This window comes from Tympanuchus pallidicinctus, unplaced genomic scaffold (assembly GCF_026119805.1).
Source record: "Tympanuchus pallidicinctus isolate F22 unplaced genomic scaffold, pur_lepc_1.0 scaffold1, whole genome shotgun sequence".
In the NCBI taxonomy this organism is placed as follows: domain Eukaryota; kingdom Metazoa; phylum Chordata; class Aves; order Galliformes; family Phasianidae; genus Tympanuchus; species Tympanuchus pallidicinctus.
The window spans coordinates 104,528,845-104,555,736 of record NW_026294618.1 but is presented as its reverse complement, the minus strand read 5'-3'; the positions used below and the strand labels follow the sequence as shown (position 1 = coordinate 104,555,736).

At 56.9% G+C, this 26,892-nt stretch overlaps 1 protein-coding gene across 1 annotated transcript; it reads left to right on the top strand.

Moving 5' to 3' along the window:
- The first annotated feature begins 8 nt into the window (after window positions 1–8).
- PTK7 (protein tyrosine kinase 7 (inactive)) lies at window positions 9–24,985 on the top strand. Its single transcript, XM_052680245.1, has 20 exons — window positions 9–97; window positions 13,859–14,152; window positions 14,814–14,916; window positions 15,371–15,561; window positions 15,687–15,834; window positions 16,861–16,991; window positions 17,200–17,466; window positions 17,658–17,791; window positions 18,087–18,222; window positions 18,335–18,454; window positions 18,710–18,859; window positions 19,121–19,271; window positions 19,560–19,687; window positions 19,821–20,024; window positions 22,701–22,856; window positions 23,025–23,257; window positions 23,539–23,619; window positions 23,700–23,851; window positions 23,932–24,110; window positions 24,262–24,985. Exons 1-20 carry the CDS (start codon window positions 67–69, stop codon window positions 24,420–24,422), a joined length of 3,150 nt encoding a protein of 1,049 aa, XP_052536205.1. The 5' UTR covers window positions 9–66; the 3' UTR covers window positions 24,423–24,985.
- Window positions 24,986–26,892: the final 1,907 nt, after the last annotated feature.

Genomic DNA, 26,892 nt, shown 5'->3' with positions numbered 1-26,892 from the left:
GCGGGCGGGGCGGCGGTGGCGGCATGGCCCGGGCGCGGGGTGCGCTGTGAGCGGCGCGGGGCGAGGATGGCGGCGGTGCGGGCGCTGCTGCTGCTCGGTGAGTACGGGCGCGGCGCTCCGACAGCCCGGGATTCGGCTCCGCGCGGCGCTGCGGGGGCTGCGCGCCCCGCCCTGGGAGCCCCGCGCTGGGGGGTGGGCGGTGGGCAGCGCCGCGTCCGGGGGCGCCTCGCTTGTTGCCGGGCCGCGCTCTGCCCGCAGCGAGTGGCACCGCGGCCCGCAGGGTGTGCGCGGCTCCGCACGGCTCTGCGGTCGGAGCAGCTATTCGCTGAGTCGACGCTTCTGGAGAGGCAGAAAATCCCGAACGGGAGATGTCCTTCTGCCGGGGCCTCCAGCTCCTAAAGGAGAGAACCTCCGAGAAGAGGAGCGAGCGGATGAGATCCGGCGTTAAGGCGCTTGAGCGGCTCTGCTCGCTGAGCCCGGGCTGCCATCTGCCTCCCGGCGCTCCCGCCGCCGTGGGGATGCTGCGGCTGCCGCGCTGTGCCGGTCCCCGCGTGTCCCCGTCTGTCCCCTTGGCGCTGGGCGCACGGCCCGGATCTCGGTCCCCCGCGGCCACCGAGCGGAGGAAGGGAGAGGGGAGAGGCAGCGGGCGGCCGGGCGCTTCACAAAGACGCGAGGGCGGTGAGGCCCGGCTGCGGGTATCTGCCGGGGGAACCTGACACTGGTATTTTTCTTTCCTTCCTTGCCATTCATCTGCTGGTCAAGCCGCGGAGATCAAAGCCGTCCTCCGGCAATTACACGTGGGCCTAAGTCAATAGCCGGACCCACACCTCTCTCGGTGAATAAACACTCCTTCCTCTCTGAGCGTTTCCAAGCGCAGCCCTCAGAGCTGGAATGCGAACTATTCCGCGGAGCAGCGGGTGTTTCCACAGCCCTCCAGGTCCGGCGGCTCGGAACAACCGCGCATTTAGCAGCGGGCGCGGGTACAAACGTGCCCTTTGTGAGCGCAGGGAAACGCTCCCCTCCTCGGGTCGGGACCTCGGGGAACGGGGAGCATCTCCCGTCTGCGGGGAGTTGCGATCGGGGGCTGCGAAAGCGGTCGGCAGTGAGTTGGTTTGGGGGCACCGGGGTGGTCCGCTGCCACGTCCCGTTCCGTGCCCGCGGGATGTTTGGGGGCCGTCCGATTGCCGCTCGGTAATTCCGTGCTCCCGCTCAGGAAGCAGATGTTATCTGGTGCCGTGGGGCTGCAGCGCGGCGCGCCTCGTGCCCCGGCGTGCCCGGGGAGCGGTCCTGCAGCCGGGCTGCGAGGATCGGGGCTCCGTGGGAGAGCCGGTGGGTGGCAGGTGAGGCTGCTGCGGGGCGGCAGGCGCTCCGTGGGGCTGCTGTCGACGTCTGGAGGTGTCCCCGGTGAGCCCGCAGCAGTGCGGTGTGTGTGGGTCGGGGCGCTGCCCGTGGGTGGACGCGATGATCTTAGTGGTCTTTTCTAACCTTAGTGATTTTGTGATTCGGATTGTGCTGTCCAGAGGTTTGTCCCACGCTCCCCTTCAGCACGGGATGGGGATGAGCCATTGCTGCCCCACGGGTCACAGCAGGGACTCCATTTTGGGCCGTGCCTTTGTTTGGGGAAGCGTTCGGCAGCAAGTGCCATCGCCGTGTCTCTACCTGTGCTTCCTTCCCATCTGTGCATCCCCTGCCGAGGAGCCGTGGAAGATCCACAAGCCAAACACAAGTGCTCTTTGTTTCAAAGCATCAATTTGCGTTGGCAGCCAGGTCTGCAGCGCATGTGCTTTTCATTCACTTCTGCTCCGGCTCTGTTCCTCACTCCGAGTGCCAGCATTTTTTTAATTTTTTATTTTATTATTTGATACAAAAATGTTTTTCCTGAGCTTAAAAGGCTGAGCCGTGCAGTGCTTCTAGTCTCAGTGTAAGCCTTGCCATTTCTTGGAGACACAATCCTTGCCTACACGTGGAAGAGACAGCTCTCCTGTCCTATGAGAGGTGACCGATGCGTGCTGTCCCAGCAGCAGAGAGGGAATGGGAACTCAGAGCAGCTTGCAGCTTTCAAGAGCCGAGGTGGTGGACTACCACTGGCCTCCCTTCGTGTCAAGCAAAGCCCTGGTTGAACAGAGCAGGCTTCTGCTGAGTTTTGGGTGCTTGTGGGCTGGGGTGTGCTCTGCTGGGCCTCTGAGTGCTTTCATTGAACCCATGATGTCAGGTGGTGGAGACTTTCGTGAGGCCAGGACAGGTTATGGCAGCCTTTGTGTCCTGCAGGGAAACTGGTATGGGCAGACTCCTGTCTGGGAGACCAGGTGGCACAGCAGCTTTTGGCTGTGTGAACCCTCCAGCTCTGGTGAGCAAGATGGTGTGGGCTGGGAAAAGCAGCAGCACTCCTGGGGCTGGTGATGGGACTGGGAGCTCCTTCAAGACGAGGGACGTGGTTTAGTGGGCACGGTGGTGATGTGTTGGCAATCAGAATAGATGACCTTAGAGATCTTTTTCAACTGTAATGATTCTATGACACCACAGTGTCGTACAGTTGGGATTTAAGCGACCTCCTTTCATCTTCCATCCTAGAGGCCAGGAATGCTGCTGGGTGCAGTTCAGGCCAGCCTGTATGGTGCCAGTGTCACGGCAGTCCCTCCAGCTCTGTACCCAGCACCTAAGGTGTGATCGGCGCCTTGGAGAGCCCAAGCCTCCTCCTGGCTGCAGAGGGCAAGGCCAGTGTGCCAGTGGGCAGCTCAGGCTGGGCTGTCCTCTCTGTCAAACACCGTGCTGGCACGAAATAGGCACAGTGTTGCTTAAGACCTCAGATAAACACTTTCCTCATTAGGATGGCTTGTTGGCTTCTTCAAGAGCACAAAGAAAGCCTTTGATTCCAAAACATACAGCGACTTTCCAAATGGTTAAAGGCAGGACATGCTGTGGCGTGCAAGTGCCTTTGTTGCTCTCCGTGCGGCGTGCTTTGGTGTGTGTCCCTGCAGCCCCAGGGAGGTCCGTTGCCTGCTCTGTGGCAGCCACCAGCAGTGCCCGTGTCAGTGGGAGGAGAGGTGGTGTTCCTTGCCTTTCCCAGCAGGAACAAGAAGGACAACCAGCTGGCTGGTAGGGCTCCGTGCAGGGCTGCGCGTGCAGCTCTCCCACACCATCCCTGGGAGCAGAGAGAAGTTCGTGCTGCTGAGGAGAGGCTGCAGCTGCCCTGGAGAGCGGCCAGTGTGGATAGTCGTCTCCAGCAGCTGAAGATTCGTGCAGATCATTGCAGACCAAAGAAAACAGAGCTTCCTGCGTGTTGCGCATTGTTTTCCTTGGTTCTTCTCCCGCCTTGCTGCCTGTCGTGAGCACTGAAAGCCTGGGAGCATCCTGAGGTGGTGAGTGCTCCGAGAAATGCCAGTGCCCAGGATGAGCCTTGTCCTGACGCCCCACGTTGGCTGGGTGTCTTCCAGGCATTTAGAGGGCTCTGTGTCCTCCGGCCAGGTTCAAGCGGATGTTTAGCCAAGTTCCAAGTGAAAGGCTAGCTGTGGAGATGACAGATGTAACCTCTCCACTGGGTTAACTACTGAGGGCTCTGCTGTTGCCCGGCTCTGAGCCGTGGTGTCCACATCCACTCATAGCATCTCTTGTGTTTTCTGGGAGCCAAGCCACCACTGGTGGGGAATGAGATATCAGAGCTGGGCTGTTGAGATTGCTAGGTGATTGCTGGAAATCACAGAGACCTTTAGGATAGAAGTTCTGGGCCTTTCTGTAATTCGGCACTTTGCATTGGGTGTATCTGCAGCAAACATTCTGCATAGTTATTGATTTGTGAGCACTCCAGAAAGTGCTCTGCTTACATCTTCTTCCCACACGGTGACTTTTCTCCATTTTTAGCAGAGGTAATGTAGCAGTATTTCATAGAGAAACTGCCTTTTAATTAATATTATATGAGCACAGGAAATACTAGCTTCTCTGTCTACTTACCTATTTCTGTGGCTTTTAATATAGGTTCATAATTGGCCCTGATGAAAATAAACACGGATCTGTTCCTTTCTGTTCCCTCTGCCAATGGGGAAAGAGAAGGAGCGAGATGAAGCCTGCAGTCCTGCGGGGTGTGGTGAGAGGCAGGTATGGGGAGGTGTGGGTGATGCTTCATGCCCAGGAGGCAGGCAGAGTGACAAAGAATGGGAATGAGCAGGCAGTGCGTGGCAGTCTGTGTTGATTAGTGTCCCTACAGTGCTTGTGAGCCTGTAGGAACAGGAGAGGCACCGCCGCAGCCGGTGGAGCGAGCCCCTTTCAGGTCTCTCCCCGGTGGCCTTTTGGCAGCTCCGTTTGTCTCCTGTGCTGCTGGGAGCACGGGGCATGTTTTGGCTGCTGGGAAGAGCTGGTGTGTCGTCGGGAGTGCCTTTCCCAGGAGCTTTTCTCGCCTTTGAAGGGAAGAGGAGCAAACAGGTCAAACCTGCATGAAACCAAGTGGAGAAGCAGGATGCTTCAGAGGCTGGCTCACCTCAAGGTGGACCCATGGTACAGCCTGGGCTCCAGCCTGGTTTTGACTCCATCCCTCCACACTCTCCTTTTGAGGCTGGAGGGATGGCTCTGGGTGGGCTCAGAGCCTCAGTATATGCCGTTCACCTACAGGGGTGGCAGAATGGAGGGGGGTGCCAAGGTGTTTCCTTGTGCTGGTATCAGTGCAAGTTCTTGTCTGCACCTCCTCCTGGTGAGCCCCTCAGCTGCTGTCCCCTTGCTCTTTTGCTCCTGGGGTGCTTATGCAGCCTAAGTTGAGCCATGTCTACCTTGGGGTCTGCCAGGTAAGGAACCCCTCTGCCTGTCCTGCTCCAGAAAGCAAGTTCAGCAAGGCGTCCTCACAGAGTGCATCCGAGGGCCAGTGCAAGTCTGGGCAGTTTTCCTCCCTGTGGTGTGATAGGTGGCATCGTGCACTGAAGTACAGCAGCTCACCCGAGTAGCTTTGGTGCCAAATGTAGTCGTTCTCCAGCAGGCAGGCCTGGGAGGTCTCATTGGCAAGGGTGTAGGTTTGGACAGTGAGCTGCCAGCCTGGCACCATGGCCAACAGCAGCAGCTGCTGTTCTGCGCCTGCATGGTGATGGAATAGCCAGCCTTCCTGGCTGTGCGCTTCCCCTCCTTGTGATGTTTCCCTTGTCCTGGCCTCCTCCTCCTCCTCCCCCCACATCCCTCTCTCATCTCTGCAGCTTGAGCTTCTGTTCTCTGGGCTGGCTGGGGCTCCTGTTTGCTGAAGGGGAGCACCAGGCAGCTCTGTAGAGCTTAGTCTGGTGTTTCCCATCATCTGCTGGAAAAGATGAGGAAGGGAGGAAAGCATGAAGCCCTGGCCAGGGGCTCCCTCCACACACAGCACTGTTGTAAAGTCCTTCTTGGCTGGATTTGGGATACAGGAGCCAGAGTGAGAGGGTGTGAAGATACAGCAGTGAGAGCTACCATGATGCTAGTGTGACCTGGCAGGTCATGTGTCGTGGTTGGGCTTGGAAATCTTGAAGATCTTTTCAGGCCTAGATGGTTCTGGTCCTGATTATCATGAGACAAGTTCTTGAGTGGTCATAGAATTGTGGAGTATCTGGAGTTGGAATGGACCCAACTCATTTTGCAAACTTTCGTATGAGAGATTAGATGAGGTGTGTGACTTAACAGGAACAGGAGAGCTTCAGGCAGAGGCCACCAGCAGTGAATGAATAAATCAGCAGTCATGACAATCAACAGCAAATACCGAGATCTGACAAAGAGCTTTCATAAAATCACAGAACATCCCGAGCTGGAAGGGACCCCCAAGGATCACCGAGCCCAACCCCCGGCCCCACACAGCACCCCAGCCCCAGGGTCAGTGGTGTCCCAGCGCTCCCTGAGCTCCGGCATCGTGGCCGTGCCCACTGCCCTGGGCAGCCTGTGCCGTGCCCACCGCCCTCTGGGGCACAGCTTTTCCCTCACCCCCACCTGCCCTGCCCTGACGCAGCTCCATGCCGTTCCCTCAGCCCTGTCGCTGTACAGACAGCAGAGCTCAGCGCTGCTCTCTGCTCCCTGGGGGAGCTGCAGCTGCCATCAGGCCTCCACTCCTCTGCTCTGTGCTGAGCAAATGAAGATGACGCAATGCAATTTGGTTGCTGCAGGGTCTCTCCTTGTGCCCTGAACCATCTCTGGTGCTGGCAGGACTTTCCTGGCCCTTCATTGTCACCTGAGCTCTCCTGCACAACCAAAAGGGTTTTGCATGGTAATGACTTTTGCATTCTCGAGGGTCCTCACTTAATTTTGGGGAAGCATTTTGTTGTACTTCAAGGCCACAGTGCAGGGAGCACATGGCTCATCCTGACTTTACTTGACATCTGTCTGCTGTGTTTCCTTTAATGGGAGAGAAACAAAACAGCCTTGCTGTGTCAGCCAGAAAGCCTTGCCTTCATAGGATCGTGGAATCACAGAATCATCTGGCTTGGGTAAGACCTTCAAGATGACCAAGTCCAGCTGTCCATCAGACCTACTGCATCCCATTGCTTAACCATGTCCCTTAGTGCCACGTCCGCACATGTCTTAAACAACTCTAGGGAGGGGGACTTGCTGCTTCCCTGGGAAGCCTGTTCCAGTGCTTGACCACCCTTTCCATGAAGAAATTCTTAATGATGCCCAACTTAAGCCTCCCCTGGCACAATTTGAGACCATTTCTTCTCAACACTTGGGGCAGGAGTCTGACATTCTCCTTGCTGCAGCCTCCTTTCAGGCATTTGTAGAGCAGTGACTCCTGTTGTCCTTTTCCAGACTGACCATCCCCGGTTCCCTCAGCCGTTCCCCATCACACTTGTGCTCCAGACCCCTCACAGCTCTGCTGCCCTTCTCTGGACACGCTGCAGCCCTCGATGTCTTTCTTGCAGTGACGGCCCAGCACTGAGCACAGCACTTGAGGTGCAGCCAATGCAGAGGGACGCTCACCTTCTAGTCTTATTAGCCATGCTATTTCTGATGCAGGCTTCTTGGCCACCTGGGCATTCTGCTGGCTTCTGTTCAACCCACCCAGACCAGATGTGTCTCCAACCTGCTGCGTGCTGCTGGTAGCACGCGTCAGCCATAAATCAGCGTTCCTGAGGAGGCCAGGGAATTGCTGGAGGGCTCCGAGAGCGCCTGGGAGAGTCAGTTGGCAGCACCAGTGGGTGCAGTGAGCTCAGCGCTGGTGCTGAGTCACCCTCAAAGCATGCGTGCTCCTCACTGGGGCTTGGCAGCCCAGCCGACACGAGGTCTGCGCGGGAGCCTTTGGCTGATGGGCCGTTAAGGAGGGTTTAATTGAGCCAGCAGGATTTCCAGCTCCAACCGCCAGGCTTGCGGCCTTCTCATCTTGCTTGCTGCTCTGTCTCAAGGGCTTGGTGGTATTGGCTCTGGCTTCAGCTTGAAGGTCGGGCAGCACCTGATGTACTTCTCTGCGGTGATCCTCTGCACTGCAGGGGCAGTGGGCTCGGAGATCTGTGCCTCGTGGTGCGAGGCTAGCTTGGCTTGAGTGGCTGTGGGCCACCACACAGCCCTGTGCACTGCATCCTTTCCCTGGAGCTGCTCCCACCAGGGATGCCTAGGCATCCTCTTGTGACAGCTGCCAGGAGGATGGGCACAGCCCTGCGTGCAGGGCATGGTGCAGAGCAGTGTCAGCCTGCCTTCCAGACGGCTGGGGAGTTGTTCTGACCGAGGCCAACTGCGCTGGTTCAGCAGCCCAAGCCAGCTGTGGGAGCCGCCGTAGCTGCTGGGATTCCCTGGCTCGGTCTAGCATCCCCACTGCAGGAGCAAGGTGCTGGGCATCCGCCATCAAACCAAGACTGCTAACGAATCCCATGGCCTTGGAGACCACATGTCTAGCATGCGGGCTGTCCGACCAGACTGGGAGCAGCCCTGCTCTTTCTGAGAGTGAGGAGGAACCTTCCAGAAAGGCCTCATCACTCCATGGGTTCAGAGCGGTGATCCTGGTGCTGTTCTGGACCTCGCTCCCCACCACCACCCTGTCCTCAGCCGTGTTGTTTTGGGTGGCTCTGCTTTTATCCTGCTGCCTGGAGGCCACGCAGGTAAGCTGGTCCTCGTGCAGAGCCTTTCTCTGGGTTGGTACTGGGATGTTCTCCCACAGTGGATGTTTGAGCAGCTCCTGTTCCTGCTTCTGAACTGCGTGGGGTGGACTGTTCCCCTTCCCACGGCCAGCTGCCCCCAGCACAGTGCTGTGAGCACTGCCTCCATGTTCACTCCATGACTGATTTACAGCCCTCGACCCCCCGGTGGCTTTGTTCTGCTTTCGTGCAATAACTGCTCAGAAATTTGGCTGTGCCATTCCTGAGGACGGGCCCTGGAAAGGCAGGGAGAGTTGCTAGCCATGGGGAAGAGAATCCCCGCAGCTCCCAGTCTGTCTGAACAGTGCTGGGGAGGCTAATGGGAATTGCACTACATGTTTATAGGTTTTTTTTCTGCTTCTTTTTTTTCTTAATTCTCAAGCTTGATTTGAAGGGTTGAGTGGAATTCTCGGTGGTTGCCCTGTGTGCGGAGGTTGATGGGGAGAGGTGCTGTGGTCCCCACCACAGAGCAGCTGAGGCTCGATGTTCTGCAGGGAGCCAAGATGCTCCCAAACAAGGGCCTGCATCTGCTGTGCATTGCAGGGCTCCTGCTGTGGGCCGTGATGTTCTGTGGTGGCCCGGGTCTGGTGCAAATGCAGTCTTGCATTGTCACACAGGGATGGAGGTGAGGAAGGAGTGATCCAGCTCTGCAGTTTTCATCTGGGACCCAAGCCAAACTGTGGGATGTACTGTGAGATGAGCAGATGCTTCCAGCTGTTACAGGATTGGGATGCCTCTGTGTGTACTTTGAACTTGGGTTGCTTTATCTCTGGATCAGTAAATCCCACTTGGAAGGCTGCATATCTTGGGTGCTTTGCGACAGGACTCTTGGAAACAATTTCTGGTCCCTTTTGGTTCCCAGGTGTGTGGCATGGCCAAAGGGACAAAGAGAGAGTGTTTTCCTGCGTCCCTCGTTATCTTGGCCTGCCCTTGGAGCTCCTGGTGCTGGAAGCCAGAGCCACTCTAGCACAGCATCTCTTGGAAACATGGGGTTGGACCCGTCCAGCTGTGCTGGTGACTCACATAGGGATAATCTTTTTCCCAGGCACGAGGCAAGTTTTTCTTTTTACTTTAACTAGAGTGGGACACATTGTGGTTTTAAAAGGCTAACATGATGGGTGCCCAAAGGCATTCCAGATGTCGAGCTTGCTCAGACCAGACTCGCCATGCTCGGAGCTCCTTGCCTGCATCAAACCATTTCCATCTGGCCTGGCGGGGGAGAGGGGTTTATTGCAACTCGACCCATTTGAGAGGCTTTCTCAACTGGAGCCTCTTGCAGAGAGGAACGTGCTGGCTGGAAATCATTTGGAGATGCAAATCTCTCTGGGTGTTTGGCTTGGCTGCTGTTTCTGCAGTATCTGCTAAGCAGTGGAATAGACTGTGCACGGAGCAGGCGCGCTCTGAGCGGCTGCTTTACGTGGCTGTAGGGACCAACCCACCAGGCAGTGGAGTTGCTTGTGTTACTCAGCTGTAATGACTTTTTTCTTGCCTTGCTCGTGCAAGTGAGTGTGCTGGCTCCGTGGTTGAGACCAGGAGGGGATGAAAAGCTGACCCGTGTGTCGTTCCGTGCCAAAAATCTGCATTTACAGGAGCGTGTTTGTAATGAACTGTGCCAGGAAACACATGGCTTGCTCGAGCCGTGAATGGGAGGTCTGTACGGGGCCCTGCACACACTGAGAGCCTTGCCAGGACAAAGAGCAGATGCTGGCGTGCCGTTCTTGCCTGGTGGCAAGGCGCTGCTGGCAGGAAAGAATGGCTGCTGGCTGTTTGGAGTGATGGACCTCCATGGGGGGGAGAGAGAGAAAAGGGTGGTTTTCCATGTCTCGATGGAGATGATTTGATCCTGAGATTGGGGCTGCCCATGCCCGTCCCACATTGAGCTCCCTGGGGCATGGGACTCGAGAGCGAGCCGCTTGGTGCTTTCTGCTGAGGTTGGATGCTCTTTTCCTATGAAGGCTGCCTCTGGGGGGTGCTGCCTTGATGGCTGTGCCACCTGTGTGCCCTGGAGCCAGAGGGGGCAGCTGGAGGCACCAGGCCCCACTCTGCCAGCAGGTGAGGGGAGTGGCGGTCCCCTCTGCTGTGTGCTGCACAGCCTCACCGCCAGCACTGCCAGCGGTCTGAGTGCCGCACTACAAAAAAGACGTGCCCAGAAGTACCTCCCCTCTGCAGAAAAGTGGTCACTGCAGGGTGCCCAGGTCCTTCTGCAGTGTTTGAGGTCCTCTCTGCCAGGCAGCCGTGCCCTGTGCCACAACTCCCTGGAGGAGCTGGCTGGTTTTGCACCCAGCTCTTTGCATTGCATCCTGGTACCTTTGGTGTTGGTTTTCTTTTTTTGTCCTCTTCAGCTGAGCAGATGTGGAGCTTCCTGCTGATGGGAGAAGATAGTTCCCTTCTGGGGAGGATGCGTGCAGTGTGTATGCTCTGTGTTTTGCTGCCCTGAGTGCTGCAGATGCATCGTAGTTCCTCTCATCCACATACCCAGCGTTCAAGGAGCTGGCTTGCACATGTGGCAGGGCAAAGGCAGGATGAACTTTGCGGAATCGCTCTGGGAGGCAAGGCTGCAGGATAGCACTGCTGTGGCCTAGCTGCAAGCTGCAGAATCCCCACAGACCTTTCCAAACCAGGAAACCTTAAAACCTTCTCCTAATTCCTATTCTCATGCCTTTAGCATGTTTGGTGGCCAGCAGCTTTGGGATTACTCACATCCTTACGTCAGCCGTGGTGTCTCAAGAGCCAGCTAACCTAGGCTTTTGGGGGTCTAAAAGAATGATATGAGTCCTTTCTTTATTGCCTTGTGTCCTCAGCCCAGAGCTTGCCCAGCTCACTGATGCCACGATATGGGTGGCCCCTGGTGGGGAGAGGCATGGATGTCCCAAAGCGACATGCAGCACTGCTGCCCGCTCCCAGCTCTGCTTCCCAGCGTGGCTGTAGGTGAGCTGCAGGCACGGCAGGGATCAGGGCTGTGCAGCAGCTGAGAGCTTTGTGGTGAGGCTGCATTCCCCAGCGATGTCGTTAGTCAGGGAGACAATGATCTTTTCGGATTGCTTCAAGATGCAGCCCGCCAGGCGGAGCAGGGATTGTGCTGCCTGGCCGCCTGGGTTCGTGCAGAGCTGCAGCAGCCAGATGGGCTTGGAGGAGTTTGGGAGGAAGGTGTAGGGGCCAAGTCTTGGGGACATCCCAAGCCCAAAAGGTGCATTGAGATCCTCTTGGTGGCAATTCAAGCCAGAAATGCAAGTGTTTGTGTGAGGGTGTTTTCCTGGGAATTTGCCATTTGCAACCTTAAAGCGATGAAGCTAATTTTGAGCAGGGCAGTATCTCAGTGCATGAAGGGCGCTGTGTTCCTGGATCTGGATCCTTGCTGTGAGGATGCACTCGGAGCTGGCATGTGGCGGAGCCTACTCTCCTCTTCCCACTGGTGCCTGTCCCTCCCCTTTTTTGGGGTCTGGCAATGCCACCAGGGGACCCACAGGTACCAGTGCTGCTTTCCTGCAACCATTCACTCAACCTCCGTCAGCTGCCTCACCTGGAAGCTTCCATGGTTCCATTTAATACACCTTGGGTGAAACTGCGCTGGGTGTTTGCAAGCGTGCTGAGTTTAAAACCACATTTATCCAACTGGGCTGAAGCTTTCCTGAAGAGCTCTGTGCAGCCACAGCTAAAATGATTTTAGGCCAGAAACATGTGTTGAGGGTTTCTTCCCCCAGCCGGGGATGGTTTGTGTCACGTGCACATGCAGCTCACTGGTGCTTGCCAGCACGCGCATTTAGAAGAGCTGCTTGGCTGGGCCCAGCCACACTACGAGGGAAGGGCTCTGCTCTGGCTTGGGTTTACTGAGCTGGCTTCCTGTGCACATAGTAGAAGTGGTGTTGCATGAGTATTTTTTCAGGTGGCGATGCTGCCCAGCCTGGATTAGCTTGTGAAGTCGCACACCGTGGTGGAGACGTCTGATCAGACAGAGCAGAGCCAGTTCTGCCCCCACCCAGGTGCTGCAGGAGCTCTCATCTGCCAACTCGGGCCACTCTGGAGGACTCCAGCAGCTCAGGCCTGTGTGACCATTGCTGTGCCACAGCGATGCTGAGGGCTCTGCTTCCCCGCTCCAAACACTGGGCTCTGCTTCTGTGAATTGAGAGCGTCCAATTCTGGGTTTCTGCTGTCTTCTACTTCCAAATGGCTGTTCCATATCCAGCTGCTACCCATACAATCATTAAGATTGGAAAAGGCGTCCACGGTCAGCTAGTCCAACTGTTGCCCATAACCATGATGGCTGCTAAACCACATCCCATGTTTCCTTACAGCCCAAATCTCACTCGTTGGGGTCCAGCTTATGCAGCCAGTGTTTCCATGGCACTTCGGATGCCACTGTCAGAACACAGCACAGGTCTCTGGCTCTTACTGCGCTTTGATGCTTACTTATCCCAGCTTGCTTTGGCAGGCGCACTCGATGAGGTTGTTCATGGCATGGATCTCACCTGACCTGAGCTGGTTGCGTCTGTTTCTGAGGTTGGAAGACACAAATGCTTCCTCCTTTTTCACCAGGGAGCTGGATCCCAGTGCCTCCTAACATCTTATCAAATCTGTGCTTCCCCTGTGGGACTCATACCGAGCTTTGTCCACGTTCCCTGTCCCTCTGCAGAGCTGTCCTCGTGCAGAGCTGGGAGCGCATCGCTCCGGCCACTTTCTTCCTCTCCTTCATGAGAGAGCACTTCAAAGATGTTCGACATCTGTCTGGCTTGGCTTCCTTCTTCACAGAGCACAGTGCTGGGAGCACAGCCCTGCAGCTATCGGCGTGCGCTGAATTGCCCTTTGTCTGCTCGCCTCTCTGCGGCCAGCTGGTAACCAGAGCAGAGCGCCTGCATGGCTGGCTGCGGCCAGGCGGCAGCCGGACAGCGGAACGCTGGTGCTGTCCCCAGCAGCCACACTGAGCGCTGTCTGCAGGTCCCCCAGGCACTGAGGCTTGTTGTTTGGAGGGAGGATGCTTGGGTTTTCCAGCGCCGCAGGAAGCTGCAGCATGGGTTTGCTCGCTCGTGTCTTTTGCTCAATGAGCTCAGGCTTCACAGCTGGGTGGGGCTTGGGGCTAGTGGCCTGCTTCCTCCCTGCAAAGAGATGCTTCCAACCATCCAGAGCCACCCCGTGGCCGCTATCGGGCCCTGTGGTCAGCCACTGCAATTTCTAGTTTAGATTTCGGCTGGCAAGTGTAGATGCTCTGCGCTGTGCTCCAGCAGCTGTGTTCATTCCCAGGGGTGATCCTTGTTCCAGAGCAGTTTTTTGCTAGGTAATATCTGAGTATGTGAGATAGAGTCGTGGTCCCAAGGAGAGAGGGTTTGAGGAAAGCCTGGAAATAGCTCATGTGTTCTGCTCTGGGATGATCTTGCTGCATGGTTAAGGCTTAGGGCATGTCCCAGAGAAGCAGATCAGGAGGGGTGCAAACAAATACCTGAGCTGCCAAAAGAAGCTATCCAGCTTTTTGGCAGCAGAATCCCTAGTCTGGATGCTGTGAGATGCCTCCGTGTGCAGGCTGGACGTACAGCAGCCACAGCTGGCACCCCATGGACCTGTGCTTGGCTCAAAGCAGCCCTCTCCACAGTTGCTGGGAGGTGAGAGCCTTAGAGCACCAAACCTCTCTGAATGTAGGTGCGGGAGTAGCCACGACTGATGAGCTCTACAGGGATTGTGCTTTGGAAGATGTTTCTCCTCATGCTGCACTTTCAGCTAGAAACTAGAGACCAGTGTGAGTGGCAGTGCTTCCCCACTGCTCTCTGCGCATCCACGTGCTCTAAGTGTGCCCTCCTTTCTCTGTCCTGCAGCGGTGGGGGCTCAGGCAGCCATCCGTTTTGCCAAGGAGCCGTACTCACAGGACGCCCTGCATGGCCGCAGTGCCATCCTCCGCTGCGAGGTGGAGGAGCCGGCCTACGTGGAATTTGAGTGGCTGCAGAATGGGCTCCCCATCCAGGACACGGAGCAGCGCTTCAAGGAAGGCAGCAACCTCCAGTTTGCTGCTGTCGACCGGCATCGGGATGCTGGGAGCTTCCAGTGCGTGGCGAGGAACGTGCAGACCGGGGAGGAGGCTCGCACAGCCAACGCGTCCTTCAACATCAAGTGTGAGTTTGGGGCAAGGGCACGGTGCTCTCTTGGGAGGGTGTGGGACTGGCAGTGCCTGCTGGTGTGTGGGGTGATAGTTGGACAAGGACTGAGGAAGCACAGCATAGGCCAGGTAACTGGGGTGCCAGAAAATGGTCTTCAGTTGTACCAGGGGAGGTTTAGATTGGATATCAGGAAGAATTTCTTCAGGAAAAGGGTGGCTGGGTGTTGGAACAGCCTGCTAGGGAGGTGGTGGAGCCCCCATCCCTGGAGGTGTTTAAGAAGTGTGTGTCTGGAGTACTTAGAGACATACGTTGGAACTGTTAGGTTGGCGGTTGGACTTGATGATCTTAAGGGTCTTTCCCAACCTAAATGATCCCTCTCCAGCCCACACATCCGTCGTGCCTTCTAGGCCTTTACATCTTCTGATGTCGCCAAGTCTCTCAGAGATGCTGCCTTCCCCATTTGTATAGATGAAATGGGGATGTTACAGCACCAAGCGTGTCCTGAGCGCTGCAGTTCCTTTCAGAGCCCATCTCATCCCTTAAGGAACAGCTACACAGGGCAGAGAGAGGCATTTGCGGGGTGGTGTCCCTTTGCACCAAGCTGCCTGGTTTTTCCTGCGTTGGCACCCAGCTGGGCTCAAGAACCAGCCGCTTGAGGCTTGCTTTGATCGCGCAGGGATCGAGACGGGCGGCGTGGTGCTGAAGCAGCCGGCCAGCGCAGCTGAGATCCAGCCCTCCTCCACGGTGGTGCTGCGGTGTCACATCGACGGCCACCCGCGGTAAGGGTTGCCTCCCAAGGAGCCCGGCCGGAGGTCCCCCCCGCGCCTTCGCCGCGCGCTCTTCCCCTCTCTCTGTCTCTCTCTCCTCCTCTCTCCTGCGAGGACGCAGTAGAGTCTAGGGAAGGCGAAAAGCAGGATTGAGCCTGCGGCCGAGCACCGGGGGAGAAGGCAAACGGCTTCCTCGGAGCCGCGTAGCGAGGAGCACAGTAAGGACGGGCTGTCACAGCCTGGTCGCTGCGCTGCTTGGTGTGCTGCGGTCACTCTCCGTCGCTTTCCGATCATGTCCCGTCCACTTGGCTGCATGTCTCATAGCTTCGTGTGTGTGTCGGGGCCAGCGGTGGGAGCGGAGAGCCAGGGAAAGGGCCATCTCTGGGCTGTCCCCTCCGCACACCCACTCGCCAGGGAGCCCAGCAGCCGCTCGGCGCCCACTCACCCTCTCGCCCCTGTCTCGCAGCCCCACATGGCAGTGGTTTCGGGACGGCGCTCCGCTCCCCGACGGCCGCGGCACCTATTCTGTCAGCAGCAAGGAGCGGACCCTCACCCTGCGCAGCGCCAGCCCCGACGACAACGGTCTCTACTACTGCTGTGCCCGCAGCGCCGTTGGCTCCGTGTGCAGCCAGGACAACTTCACACTGAATATCATCGGTGAGTCGTGTCCCCAGTGTCCCCACTGCCTGGGCCGGGGGCTCTGTTTTGGGTTTCCTGAAGCACAGTGTTAAGTTGTGGGCTGCTCTGCTTTTCTTACCCTCTGGTGGTCTCTGTTGCTGCAGATGAGAGCTTCCCCCAGGCGGTGATCGTCCCGCAGGACCTCATCGTGACCAAGAACGAGGAGGCCATGTTTGATTGCCAGTTTGCAGCCGTGCCCCCTCCCACGCAGGAGTGGCTCTTTGAAGACAGCCCCATCACCAACAGATCCAAGTAACAGGGACCCAGTGATGTGGGCAGGGCTGGGAAGAGTGGGGAGGGGGCACCAGAAGTAAAGGAGAGAGGCCAAATGCTGGCTATGCCCAAGGGCAAGTGTTCAACATGAGGCTGGCCACTGGAGAGTTGGTTTCTCAGCTTGGATGACTTGGGTTTGACATAGCTTTGTTCCTTATGTGGAGCCTTCATCAGCGAAAGACTTACAAAATGCTTTGTTCCTGAAGAAATCTGTGAGGCTGTGAGTCTGAGATGCCTGTGTGTGACGATCCCCAGCACTGGGGATGTCTCCCAGCCACAAATGTTTGTGTGTGGTGATTCATGGAGCCAGCGCCCCAGACACCCACTCAAGACAGTTCGCAGAGCCAGGGACACATTCCAGTACCAGATACCCACAAGTGGTGTTCCCCAGGCTCAGGGATGCCTCCCAGCCTCCAGCATGCACGTGGCAGTTCACTGGGCTGATGGCTGTCTTGCAGCTCCAGCTGCCTGCATGTGGTGACTCCCAAAGCCAGAAACGCTTGTGGGCCCCAAACACCCATGTGTGCTGTGATCCCTGCAGCCTAGGATGTCCTTGCAGAGGTTGCCCATGCATGGTGATCCCCATGCATCTCCCAGCCCAGCCAGGTTGCCTGTAATGGGGATGTTGGGCCAGAGATGTCTCAGAGGGACTGTGCCAGGCAAGCGGTGCCACCTGGGGCCACATGCCCCATGGCCTGGCAGCTCCTGGGCGCCACCTTGTGCCCCTTTTTCCCTTTCCTGGCTGAGCCATCTTTTGGAGCTGGCTCATTTTGGGGTGCATCTTTCTGGAAGCCAGCTCTGCTCCAAGAAAAGACTTCTCTTAGCACATCTCCTTGATGAAGCATGCATCTCACTTCCTCCTTCATTCTGCTTCCCCTGCCCTTGGTTTGGCACAAAGACCTCCCCATTTGTTCTGTGGGTTGCTGTGGGACATCACGGGGCTTTGGCTCTGCCCCACGTCCTGCAGAAACGCCTCCTGAGGTCTGCTTCTCCCCTCATGCCCAGGACAACTGTGTTTGCCAATGGCTCCCTGCTGATCACCCAGGTGAAGGCCCGCAGCACCGGTGTCTACAAGTGCATTGGCCATGGGCAGAAGGGCAAAGCTCTCGTGCTGAAGGCGACTCTGCGGCTGGCAGGTGAGGTCCTGGTGACAGGGTGGGCAGTGGGTCTCTCATAGCTGCGCTGACCCTCTTGAGCTGTGGGATCACATAGTAACAGGCCAGTAAGCTGGTACATATAGCTTGTGCACATTTTCCCTTGGCTGGTGGCTCCTGTGGGGACAGCGATGCTGGCAGGATGGCCACACTGCCCTGTTTGAGCCCTGCTGTCTGTTGTTCCTCTCAGAGATCGAAGAGATGGCACCCTTCTCCCCGAAGGTGTTGACGGCGAACCAGGGGCACCGTGTGTCGTGTGCTGCCCCACGGGGTGTACCCACGCCCCAGGTCTGGTGGGAGAGAAACCAGGAGCGGGTCCCCACTGCTGGCAGGGTGTACCAAGAGGCAGAGCAGCTCGTGTTCACCAGCATCACCGAGGCAGATGCAGGGACCTATACGTGCCATGCTGCCAACAAGGCTGGGGAGAAGAAACAGGAGCTGAGCATCACCGTGGCTAGTAGGCAGCTTTCTGAGGAGGGCTGGGAGCATTGGGAGGGGCTGAAGGGGTGGTCGGAGAGAGCTGGGGTGGGATGTGGCATTCCTGCATGTTTCATGACTGGTTGCAAACTGCTTATCCTGGCCAAGCTGGTACTGGCTGGATGGAGGGGTGGTGAGTAGACCTGTGTGACCCCTCGCTTCCATGCTTAGCGGTACCCAAGTGGGTGGAGATGCCCAAGGACAGCCAGCTGGAGGAGAGCAAACCAGGATACCTGCATTGCCTCAGCAAGGCTTCCCTGAAACCTACAGTCACCTGGTACCGCAATGGCGTCTCCATCTCTGAGGTGAGGTGACAGGGCAAGCCCCCATGGCTGCTTTTCTTTTCACTGTGCTCAGGTCCAGAATGCCTAGTGCTGCTCTGGACTCTACCTCCATCCCCCTGGCAGCTGGGGGCTCAGAGGGCTGTCCCTAGCCAGCCTTGTGCTCAAGGGATGGTGGTTGGAGAAATGGGTCTGCGCAGGACTGCCCCTGTCTAGGACTTGGTGTGGCCAAGCCCTGGATTGACAGAGTGCCACAGACAGGGTCTGAGCCCAGCGCTGATGGCTGTCGTTTCTGCTTCCCTACCCCATCTCTGGGCAGGACTCACGCTTTGAAATCTCAGAGAACGGGACGCTGCGCATCAACAACGTGGAGGTGTATGATGGGACTATGTACAAGTGTGTGAGCAGCACGCCGGCGGGCAGCATCGAGGGATACGCACGGGTGCACGTGCTAGGTATGCTGCAAGCACTTGGTGTCCATTCCATGCAGGGAGCTCTCTTGTCTGCAGGAGAGCCTTTGGTGCCTCCCGTGGCCAGGGCACCTAACGGCACCTCTGTCTCTTGCAGAGAAGTTAAAGTTCACCCCTCCACCCCAGCCGCTGCAGTGCATGGAGTTCAACAAGGAGGTTACGGTGTCCTGCTCAGCCACTGGCCGGGAAAAACCCACCATCCAGTGGACTAAAACAGGTGAAGGGGACTTGGATGGGATCTGTCTGTCTTTTATATGGATACCAAGAGCATCTCAGAATGGTTGAGATGGGAAGGCACCTCTGGAGGCTGTTTGCTCCAACTGCTCAAGCACTGCCACCTAGAACTGCTCGCCCAGGACCATGTCCATATGGCTTCTGAACTTGTGTTGGCCCACTTCAGATGGGGGGAAGCTGCTGTGTGGCACAGTGTATCACCTGTGGCTGCTACATCCCTCTTCTTGCCGTCCTGCAGATGGGAGTAGCCTGCCATCCCATGTCAGCCACAGAGCTGGCATCTTGTCCTTCCACAAGGTGAGCAGGAGCGACTCAGGAAACTACACGTGCATTGCCTCCAACAACCCACAGGGTGAGATCCGTGCCACTGTGCAGCTGGTGGTGGCAGGTGAGGGTTCTTCAGCAAGCGTTCCTGTTCTGTTGGGGCTCCTGGGTGGCACTTGGGTAGGTGGCATGTCCTTCCAAGGGAGGAGATGTCTGGCCTGACCCCAAGCTCTGCCCCATGCTGCTTGAGTATCTGGTTTGCCAATGTGTTGAGTGCAACCCTAGAGGGCACGTGCCATGCTGCTGTGCTGGCCCTGCCCTCTTGCATGTGCTCAGTGTCCCTCCCAGGAGCTGACAGCCTCCATGTCGGCCTCTCTGCCTCCAGTTTATGTCACCTTCAAGCTGGAACCAGAGCCTACAACTGTGTACCAGGGGCACACAGCCATGTTCCAGTGCCAGGCAGAGGGGGACCCCGTGCCACATATCCAGTGGAAAGGGAAAGACAAGATTTTGGATCCCAGCAAGCTTCTGCCCAGGTACACAGCCTCCATTCCATCCTGTCCAAGGATTCAGCTGTCCCAACTGGGACAGGATTCAGCCCTTGTCCCTAGCTAGAAGGGCACACAGTCAGTTGTCTCCATATCCGGGGGCCTGGGCTCTCTTAGCTTCAGCTCGTTGATTGTTCTTGGGCACTGCATGGCACGGGATGCAGAACTGTTACAGCAGGGATATGAGGCAGTGCTGTCCTAGGGATACGAGGCTGCAGGTGCCCCAAGCCTGCCTGTGCCCTCTCATGTGTGCAAAGGGCTCTGTGTGGTTGGCAGGATTCAGATCATGCCCAATGGCTCCCTGGTCATTTACGATGTCACCACCGAGGACTCTGGAAAATACACCTGTATTGCCGGCAACAGCTGCAACATCAAGCACCGCGAGGCCTTCCTCTATGTTGTAGGTGAGGGAGGTGCCCAGTGCTGGGACGTGGCCTCCTGCCATCCTGGGCCCCACTGCTTCCCTCAGCACATTCTCCAGGAGGGTTTGGGAAATGCCTTTGTGCCCTGATGGCTTTGGTGCTCTCTGTCCCACAGACAAGCCGGCAGCAGAAGAAGATGAGGGACTCGGCAGCCACACGCCCTACAAAATGATCCAGACCATCGGGCTGTCGGTGGGAGCAGCTGTCGCCTACATTATTATTGTGCTGGGGCTGATGTTCTACTGCAAGAAGCGGAGGAAAGCCAAGAGGCTGAAGAAGCACCCGGAGGGCGAGGAGCCCGAGATGGAGTGTCTGAACGGTGAGGCCATCACTCTCGATGGTGGGGGCTTCCCTGGCAGCCCCATAGCACTGAGGTGGAGCGGATGAGGGTGAGCAGGGAGCTCCTGGGGCACAAGGGGCTGCTGCTCACCCTTAGGGTCTCAGGCTGTTGGTTTTGGCTGTGGCTGGTGGCAGGAAGCTTCTGCCAGGTGAGAAATAGGCCAGGAAAAGGTGGTCTTTGTAAACCTGAACCCAAGATACCTCTGCAGCATCATTTTCACTTCCAAAAGCTGCTTTAGTTCTTCCTTGGGCATCATGTTTGTTCTTATGTCAGTGATCCCAGGGAGGACTTCTGAGTGATGGGGAGTGGTCAAGTTTGCTTCCTGTGTAGTTCCCTGGACCTCTTCCTGCACCAGTTCTCCAGCATGCCGCCTCGGCCTGATTTCTGGCAGTTGCTGTGAGGTCCTGGCAAAATATCACAGAGGCGTTTGTCAGCTGTTTTCCCTCTGGTATGGATTCTTTGAAGTTGGAACCAAACCTCCAGAAGAGAAGTCTGGCTGTGGAACCTTCTGAGAGCCAGGATGCTCCTCTGCAGTTCTGTGCTCTAGTGCTGTCCTCTCTGTGAGCTCTTCACATGGACAACTTGCAGACAGCCCATGTGCCAGCAGACTCTGGCCACCATCCTCTTCCTTGGAAAGGATTTGTTTGAATCCTTTCTCTTGTTTCCTATTTTGTTTTGTTTTTTTCTCTTTTTTTTTAAATCTGTCTTTATTATATTTTTCTTTCTATGCCTTTGCCTTTTCTTATTCCCTTCATGTGGAACTAGGTTAACTCTCAGAGAGTTGTGTCCTCAGTAGTTGTAGCTCTTGCTCAGCTGCACAGATGTCTGCACTCCTCTCTGTCACTTCCATAGCCTCCCTTGGAGAAGTGGTTTGTGTTTTCCTTCCGATGGAATGACCCCCAACATCACTTGTGCTGTGGTCCCCGGTTAGCGAGGTGACCTGAAGTATCTCAGCTGCACCTGCTGATAGGAGTTCCCTGTCTGGATACCAGCTGGCTTTGCCAGTGCCAGACAGATTGAACCTTCCTGGGGATTTGAGGTGGCCACAGATTTGCTTTCCATGGATTTTCTGTAAATCGATGTATTCCTAACAAGTCGGTCATCTTTTGAGGTCACATCCCTCATGGATGTGGCATGTGCATCCTCTGCTCCTCCTCAGTGTCCCTCCATCTGACTGTGCTGCTTTTTAGGGTGAATATGGAGGGTATCTGGGAGGTTAACCGCCCTGGAATCTGATGGGAGTATTGAATTTCCACATTGGCACACGCTGATTTCTCCAGGAGGTGCTCACATGGTGCAGGCAGGTGGGCAAAGCAGGGCTTTATGCTTGCTTCCCCTTTAATACTTCTGGATGCCCAAATGAAACTTCATCCCTCGTGGTCCCTTTGTTATCACCTGTCTTGTCAGAGCTCTGTGAAAGATGGGGATGTCTGCTCAAAAGCACTGCCACCCACTGGCGCTGTCTCTCAGCAGCAGAGTCCTTGCTCTGCAGCCTTTGGTATTTTCTTGGCACGGTTGCAGTGGTCTTGTATCATCCTCTTGGCTTCGGGCTTCTAGTCTTGAGACACCATCAGTCACTGCCGCAGACAGCAGAGGCTCAAACAGCCTGTAAGTGCTGTGCTGCTGGCAATTAGCATAGAAGCAGGGTGAGCGCAAGTAGTACGGAGCTTTGATTTATTGGGCAGATGGTGTTTTTTTGCTGTGGCCTTCTGCAAGCACTGCTCCAGCCTGTGGGCGAGGACAGTGTGTCAGTAGCCACAGCTCTGAAGTTAGCACATCTCAGTCTTCATGGCACCAGCCTGCCCATGGCAAAGCCAGGTACGACCAGCTGTTTTCTTGTTGCTTGCCACTAGGCAAGCTGAGATGGAGTGCTCTCAGCAATGCACAGTGATGCTGCACGTGTGTCACCTTAGCTCAGTGCTGTGCTCTGCACTTTACATTCAGCTCATAAAAGTTTTGCTTCCTAGTGCTTCGTCTGATCCAAGCAGTACGTGCACAAAAAGGCACTGTTTGCTTTCTACACCACATTCTCTTTGCTACAAACACAGATCTCTCTGCTTTCTTATGGCAGTAAAGATTTCTGCTGCTCACTCGCTTCTCTTTGTGCCAGGGAAGTTTCTAGTGGGCTTCCTAATCATAAAGTCTGCTGGTATTAATTGTAAGGACAGCACTCTTTAGTGCTGCTTTAATCCAGGTGGTAAAAGAAAGTCCAAGCTGCCCTGGCGTGGCGGGTTGCAGGATACAAGGAGGGAAGCATCACAGGAGCAGAGGGTCAGGTCAGATGGACCCAAGGGTTTCTTGGATGTTAGCGTGGGCAGGGCCCACTCCACCTCATGTCTGATGTGCTCCGGTTGTGCAGACTTCTATCCACAGGCAGTTGTGATGTAGCCACCCCTGGGGGATGTCAGCGTGGTGTGGGACAGACAAGGCCAGATGGGGCTAGTTGGCTCTGGGACCAAAGCCATTGCTCAGCATCTGATTTCAGGACTGGCAGAGGTGGGACCAGACGTGAGTCCACAGGGAGCAGCTGCTGGGAGGGCACTCTGTGGGGCTAGGCAGCAGGCTAGGGTGCTTGAGGTGTCCAGAAGGGGCTGGTGCCCAGTGTGATGTTGCCAGCCTGGCAGGATGCTGAAGCCATGTGTACATCCCTTGCAGGTGGTACTTTGCTGCAGAATGGGCAGACGACAGCGGAGATCCAGGAGGAGGTGGCCTTGACCAACCTGGGCAGCAGCTCTGGGGCCAGCAAGCGGCACAGTGCCGCTGACAAGATGCACTTCCCTCGTTCCAACCTGCAGACAATCACTACCTTGGGTATGCTGGGCCACCCTGTCCTGCTTCTCAACAAGAAACTCCTGATCTAACCTCCAGTGTGTGTGCCAGCCAGGAAACTCAGTGCACTGGGGCACAGAAGGTCCTGCTGCTGCCAGGCTACCTGTCCTAATGCATGCTGTATCCCTCTGTGCTGCTCTGCACTTCCAGGTAGGGGGGAATTTGGTGAAGTCTTCCTGGCCAAGGCAAAAGGTGCAGAGGATGGCGAGGGCGAAACGCTGGTGCTGGTGAAGAGCCTGCAGACAAGGGATGAGCAGCTGCAGCTGGACTTCAGGCGCGAGGCAGAGATGTTTGGCAAGCTGAACCATGCCAACGTGGTGCGACTGCTGGGGCTGTGCCGTGAGGCTGAGCCGCACTACATGGTCCTGGAGTATGTGGACTTGGTAAGGGTCCTGCCAGCAGCTCCTGAGCCTGATGTGGATCGTTGTCAGGGGAGACTAGGGCTGGTGGGATAGAAGACCCTTTGGAGCATGGATGACCTTCTGGAAGCACGGGCCTGCTTGCCATGACCTTAGCCCTTAGGGAGATACTAGCTTGCCCTACAGGGACCAGGAGGGCCATGGCCCATGAAACAAGGCTCCCTGTGAGCTCACCATGTCTAGACACTATGGGGACCAATGAGCGTTGGTAGAGCATTGCCTCTGAGCTTCCGTCTGTCTCCTAGGGGGACCTGAAGCAGTTCCTGAGAATCTCCAAGAGCAAGGATGAGTCCCTGAAGCCGCAGCCCCTCAGCACCAAGCACAAGGTGAGCGTGTGGCTCTGAAAGCACCACAGCGCTGGGGCTGCTGGGGAGGGCTGCCTGTGCCAACGTCTCGCTGGGGCCAGGTGTCTCTGTGCACGCAGGTGGCCCTGGGGATGGAGCACCTCTCCAACGGCAGGTTCGTGCACCGGGACTTGGCGGCCAGGAACTGCCTGGTGAGCGCCCAGAGGCAGGTCAAGGTCTCAGCCCTGAGTCTCAGCAAGGATGTGTACAACAGGTCAGCCGGGATCCCGGCGGGGGGCGGGGGTACGGCGTGGTGCCCATCTCACTCACCACCTGCGACTCTCCTGCCGGCAGCGAGTACTACCACTTCCGCCAGGCCTGGATCCCGCTGCGCTGGATGCCGCCCGAAGCCGTGCTGGAGGACGAGTTCTCCACCAAGTCAGACGTGTGGTCCTTCGGGGTGCTCATGTGGGAGGTGTTCACGCAGGGGGAGATGCCGTACGCCCCGCTGGCGGATGATGAGGTCCTAGCAGGTATGCGGTGTGCCTCGTGTGTTCTGGCCTCCGTCCTTTTCTTGGGGCCAGCCAGGCCGTGTGATGGGCACGGGGCTGAGGGTCCGCGTGGTGGATGCTCCTCGCTCCCCGTAGAGGGGAAACATCCCCTTGGATTTTGCTTCTTTGCCAGGTCTGCAGTCAGGAAAGACGAAGCTCCCGCAGCCCGACGGCTGCCCTTCACGCCTCGCCAAGCTGATGCAGCGCTGCTGGGCGCCCAGCCCCAAGGACCGACCCTCCTTCAGCGAGCTCGCAGCCGCCCTCGGGGACAGCCCGGCTGACAGCAAAGCCTGAGCACCTTGCTGGGGAAGGATGCGGCGGGGCAGGCGGGGGCTCTGCGGCTGCCCTCAGCGCTCCCGCAGCCTTCGCTGAGCCTGACCCCAACACACGGCACCAGCGGCTGCTGGACTCAAAGCACAAGCCAGTGTACTCCCCTCACACACCCCTCTCCTCCATGGGTCCAAAAAGCCCGTGGGCTGCTGGCACCGGGCTCGCCCTCCCCGCTCGCCACGTGCATATCTGTCCGTCCGTCTGTGCTAGGCATGCCTGCGGGCATGGGCCCGCCATCAGGAACCCGAAGTGCCTGGCATATGAAGGAGACGCTCCACCACCTTTCCCCACATCCCTTCCCCGTGCCTTTTTTTGTACGACTCCTGGGGGCAGCGCTCTCCTCCTCCTCCCCCCTCCCCGGCACGCTGCCTCCTCCCCACCATAGTATTTCTGTTACTGGAACGCAGCCTAGAGTGGGTTAGTTTGTTTGCTTGAGCGGAGGGTACCGCAGCCAAGAATGGTTGGGTTTTGTTGGGTTTATATGTGCTGCTCTCAATAAAGAAGGCTTTTTTTTTTTTTTTTTTTTTTCTTCCTCTCTTTTTTCGGTGGCTTTGGTGGCACTGCTGTCACTGCCTGCTTGATTTTTCTTCCTGGGGTCAGGAACCCAGGTCTGCAGGAGATTCCTGCCATTACATCTTGTGCATCTCTTGGCAAGGAGAAGCCCTGTGCTGGGGCAGTCCCTGCAGCATGACAAATGTGTCCCCTGTGCCGTGGCAGTGAGGGTTTGGGACAGTCACAGAGAAGCTGTGAGCTCTCCAACACCAGAGATGCTCAGCCCTGGACTGGATGGGCCCTGAGCAACCTGCTTGAAGTTGGCTATGCTTTGACCATCAATGGAGCGATGGTCCAGTGTGTGGGATCCCCTGTTGGCTGGGGGAAGGCTCATGCAGAGCATGAGAAGAGTTCACTTCTGGAAATTTGCTAGAGTCGTGTAGGTTGTCAAAGACCTTCACAATCATCATGTCCAACCATCAAGCTGACCTATCGCATCCCACTGCACACCAAAGCCCATGGGGAGCTGAGATGTGGCTGCAGCCAGCTGAGGGAATCTGGCAGTCAGCATCCTGACCCCTTGCCTCCACAGCTCCTCCAAATGGCCTGAATGCAGCTGCTGGCACTGAGCGCAACAGCAGGAGCCGCTGTGGCTGGAGGGCTCAGGATGTGCCCTCAGTTTCCCCTTGGAGTCCTCTCCAGTGGATCGTAGCAGAGCCTGTATGTCAGATCCAGTAAGCACCCCTTTGGTGTGCATCCTGCCTTGCTGCCCTTGTTTAAGACACGAGCAGTTGGAGCTATGGGAAGCAGTGTCAGGATAGGGTGCTCAGCCTCACCCCGATAGATGGCGAGGGCTCCAGTGCCTGCCCACCACGTGCGTATGGGAAGGCACCAGAGCTAGGACAAACTCCAGACCCAGAGGGTGCAGAAAGACTGGGGGCTGGGGCTGTGTATTTTTGGGAGTGATGTCATGAAAAAGCTCTGTATCCTCGGGGACAAGGCAGATGTTGGCCAAACTAATTGGAAACAGCGGGCTGAACAAATAGGGCCCTAGCTAAATGCAGCACAGGGGAGCGGGCTGTTGGAGCATCCCACTCCAGCCCCTGCTGGAGGAGAGGACTTGGACAGCTGACAGGGATGGGGTCCCATTGCCCAAACCCAAGTGCAAGGAACATAGAGCCTTGGGAAAGGAAGACAGCCTGCTATACCTAGGGCTGGAGAGAAGCATGGCTGGCTGCATTACAGCAAGGGGCCACCTAGCAACCCCAACCCCAAGCATGTATGGCACAGAACGAAGTGCAAGCAGCAGGCACTCCTTGTCCCAGCTGCCAAATGCCTGCAGCATAAGGATCTCCAGGGCCCTGCGTCTCCACATGCCCTTGAGAGCTGTTGTTGCTGTAATGTTCCCCAGCTGCCCTCAGCCCCTGCACGCCCAGAGGTCCACGAGCAGTGCCATGGGGCACAGGCTCACCCCACCGCTCACTCGGCTTTCTTCTACTGCCCCGTGGTGCTTGGGTGGGTGCATTAAGGCCCTGTGGGGAGCCAATGGGGCCAAATTGCTCAAAGCAGCCTCACCTGGGACCTCCCACTCAGGGGAGTGGCTCAGGAGCTGCACTTAAGCTTAAACCAAGGCTGCTAGGCTTCCTTTGGTCTGCTGTGTAGGTGCTGCTGATTTAGCCTGGCTGCTAGCACGTGTTGTAGCTCTCTTATCCAGCCTGGCTCTGAGCCTATCTCCTGGTGGGTATGCAAGCAGCTGTAGGAGGACTGTGCCCAGCACCTAGCTTACCCTGCTCTTGTCAGGTACTGTGGGACTGCTGTTGAGGGCTTTGCCTTGATTTGTGTCTCCCTGTCATTCCCATTTAGAGAGGCCTAGGAGGGGGCTGTTACTGCCACCCCAACCCAGCCTCAGCATAGATGTCTCTGAGCACATCCCTTAGACCAG

Bases quoted from the DNA above. Each gene is read 5' to 3' on its own strand.
- PTK7 (XM_052680245.1), top strand. From the start codon at position 67: ATGGCGGCGGTGCGGGCGCTGCTGCTGCTCG. The intron at 14,917-15,370 runs GTAAGGGTTGCC...CCTGTCTCGCAG, and splicing joins CACATCGACGGCCACCCGCG to CCCCACATGGCAGTGGTTTC. The intron at 19,688-19,820 runs GTGAGGGAGGTG...TCTGTCCCACAG, and splicing joins GGCCTTCCTCTATGTTGTAG to ACAAGCCGGCAGCAGAAGAA.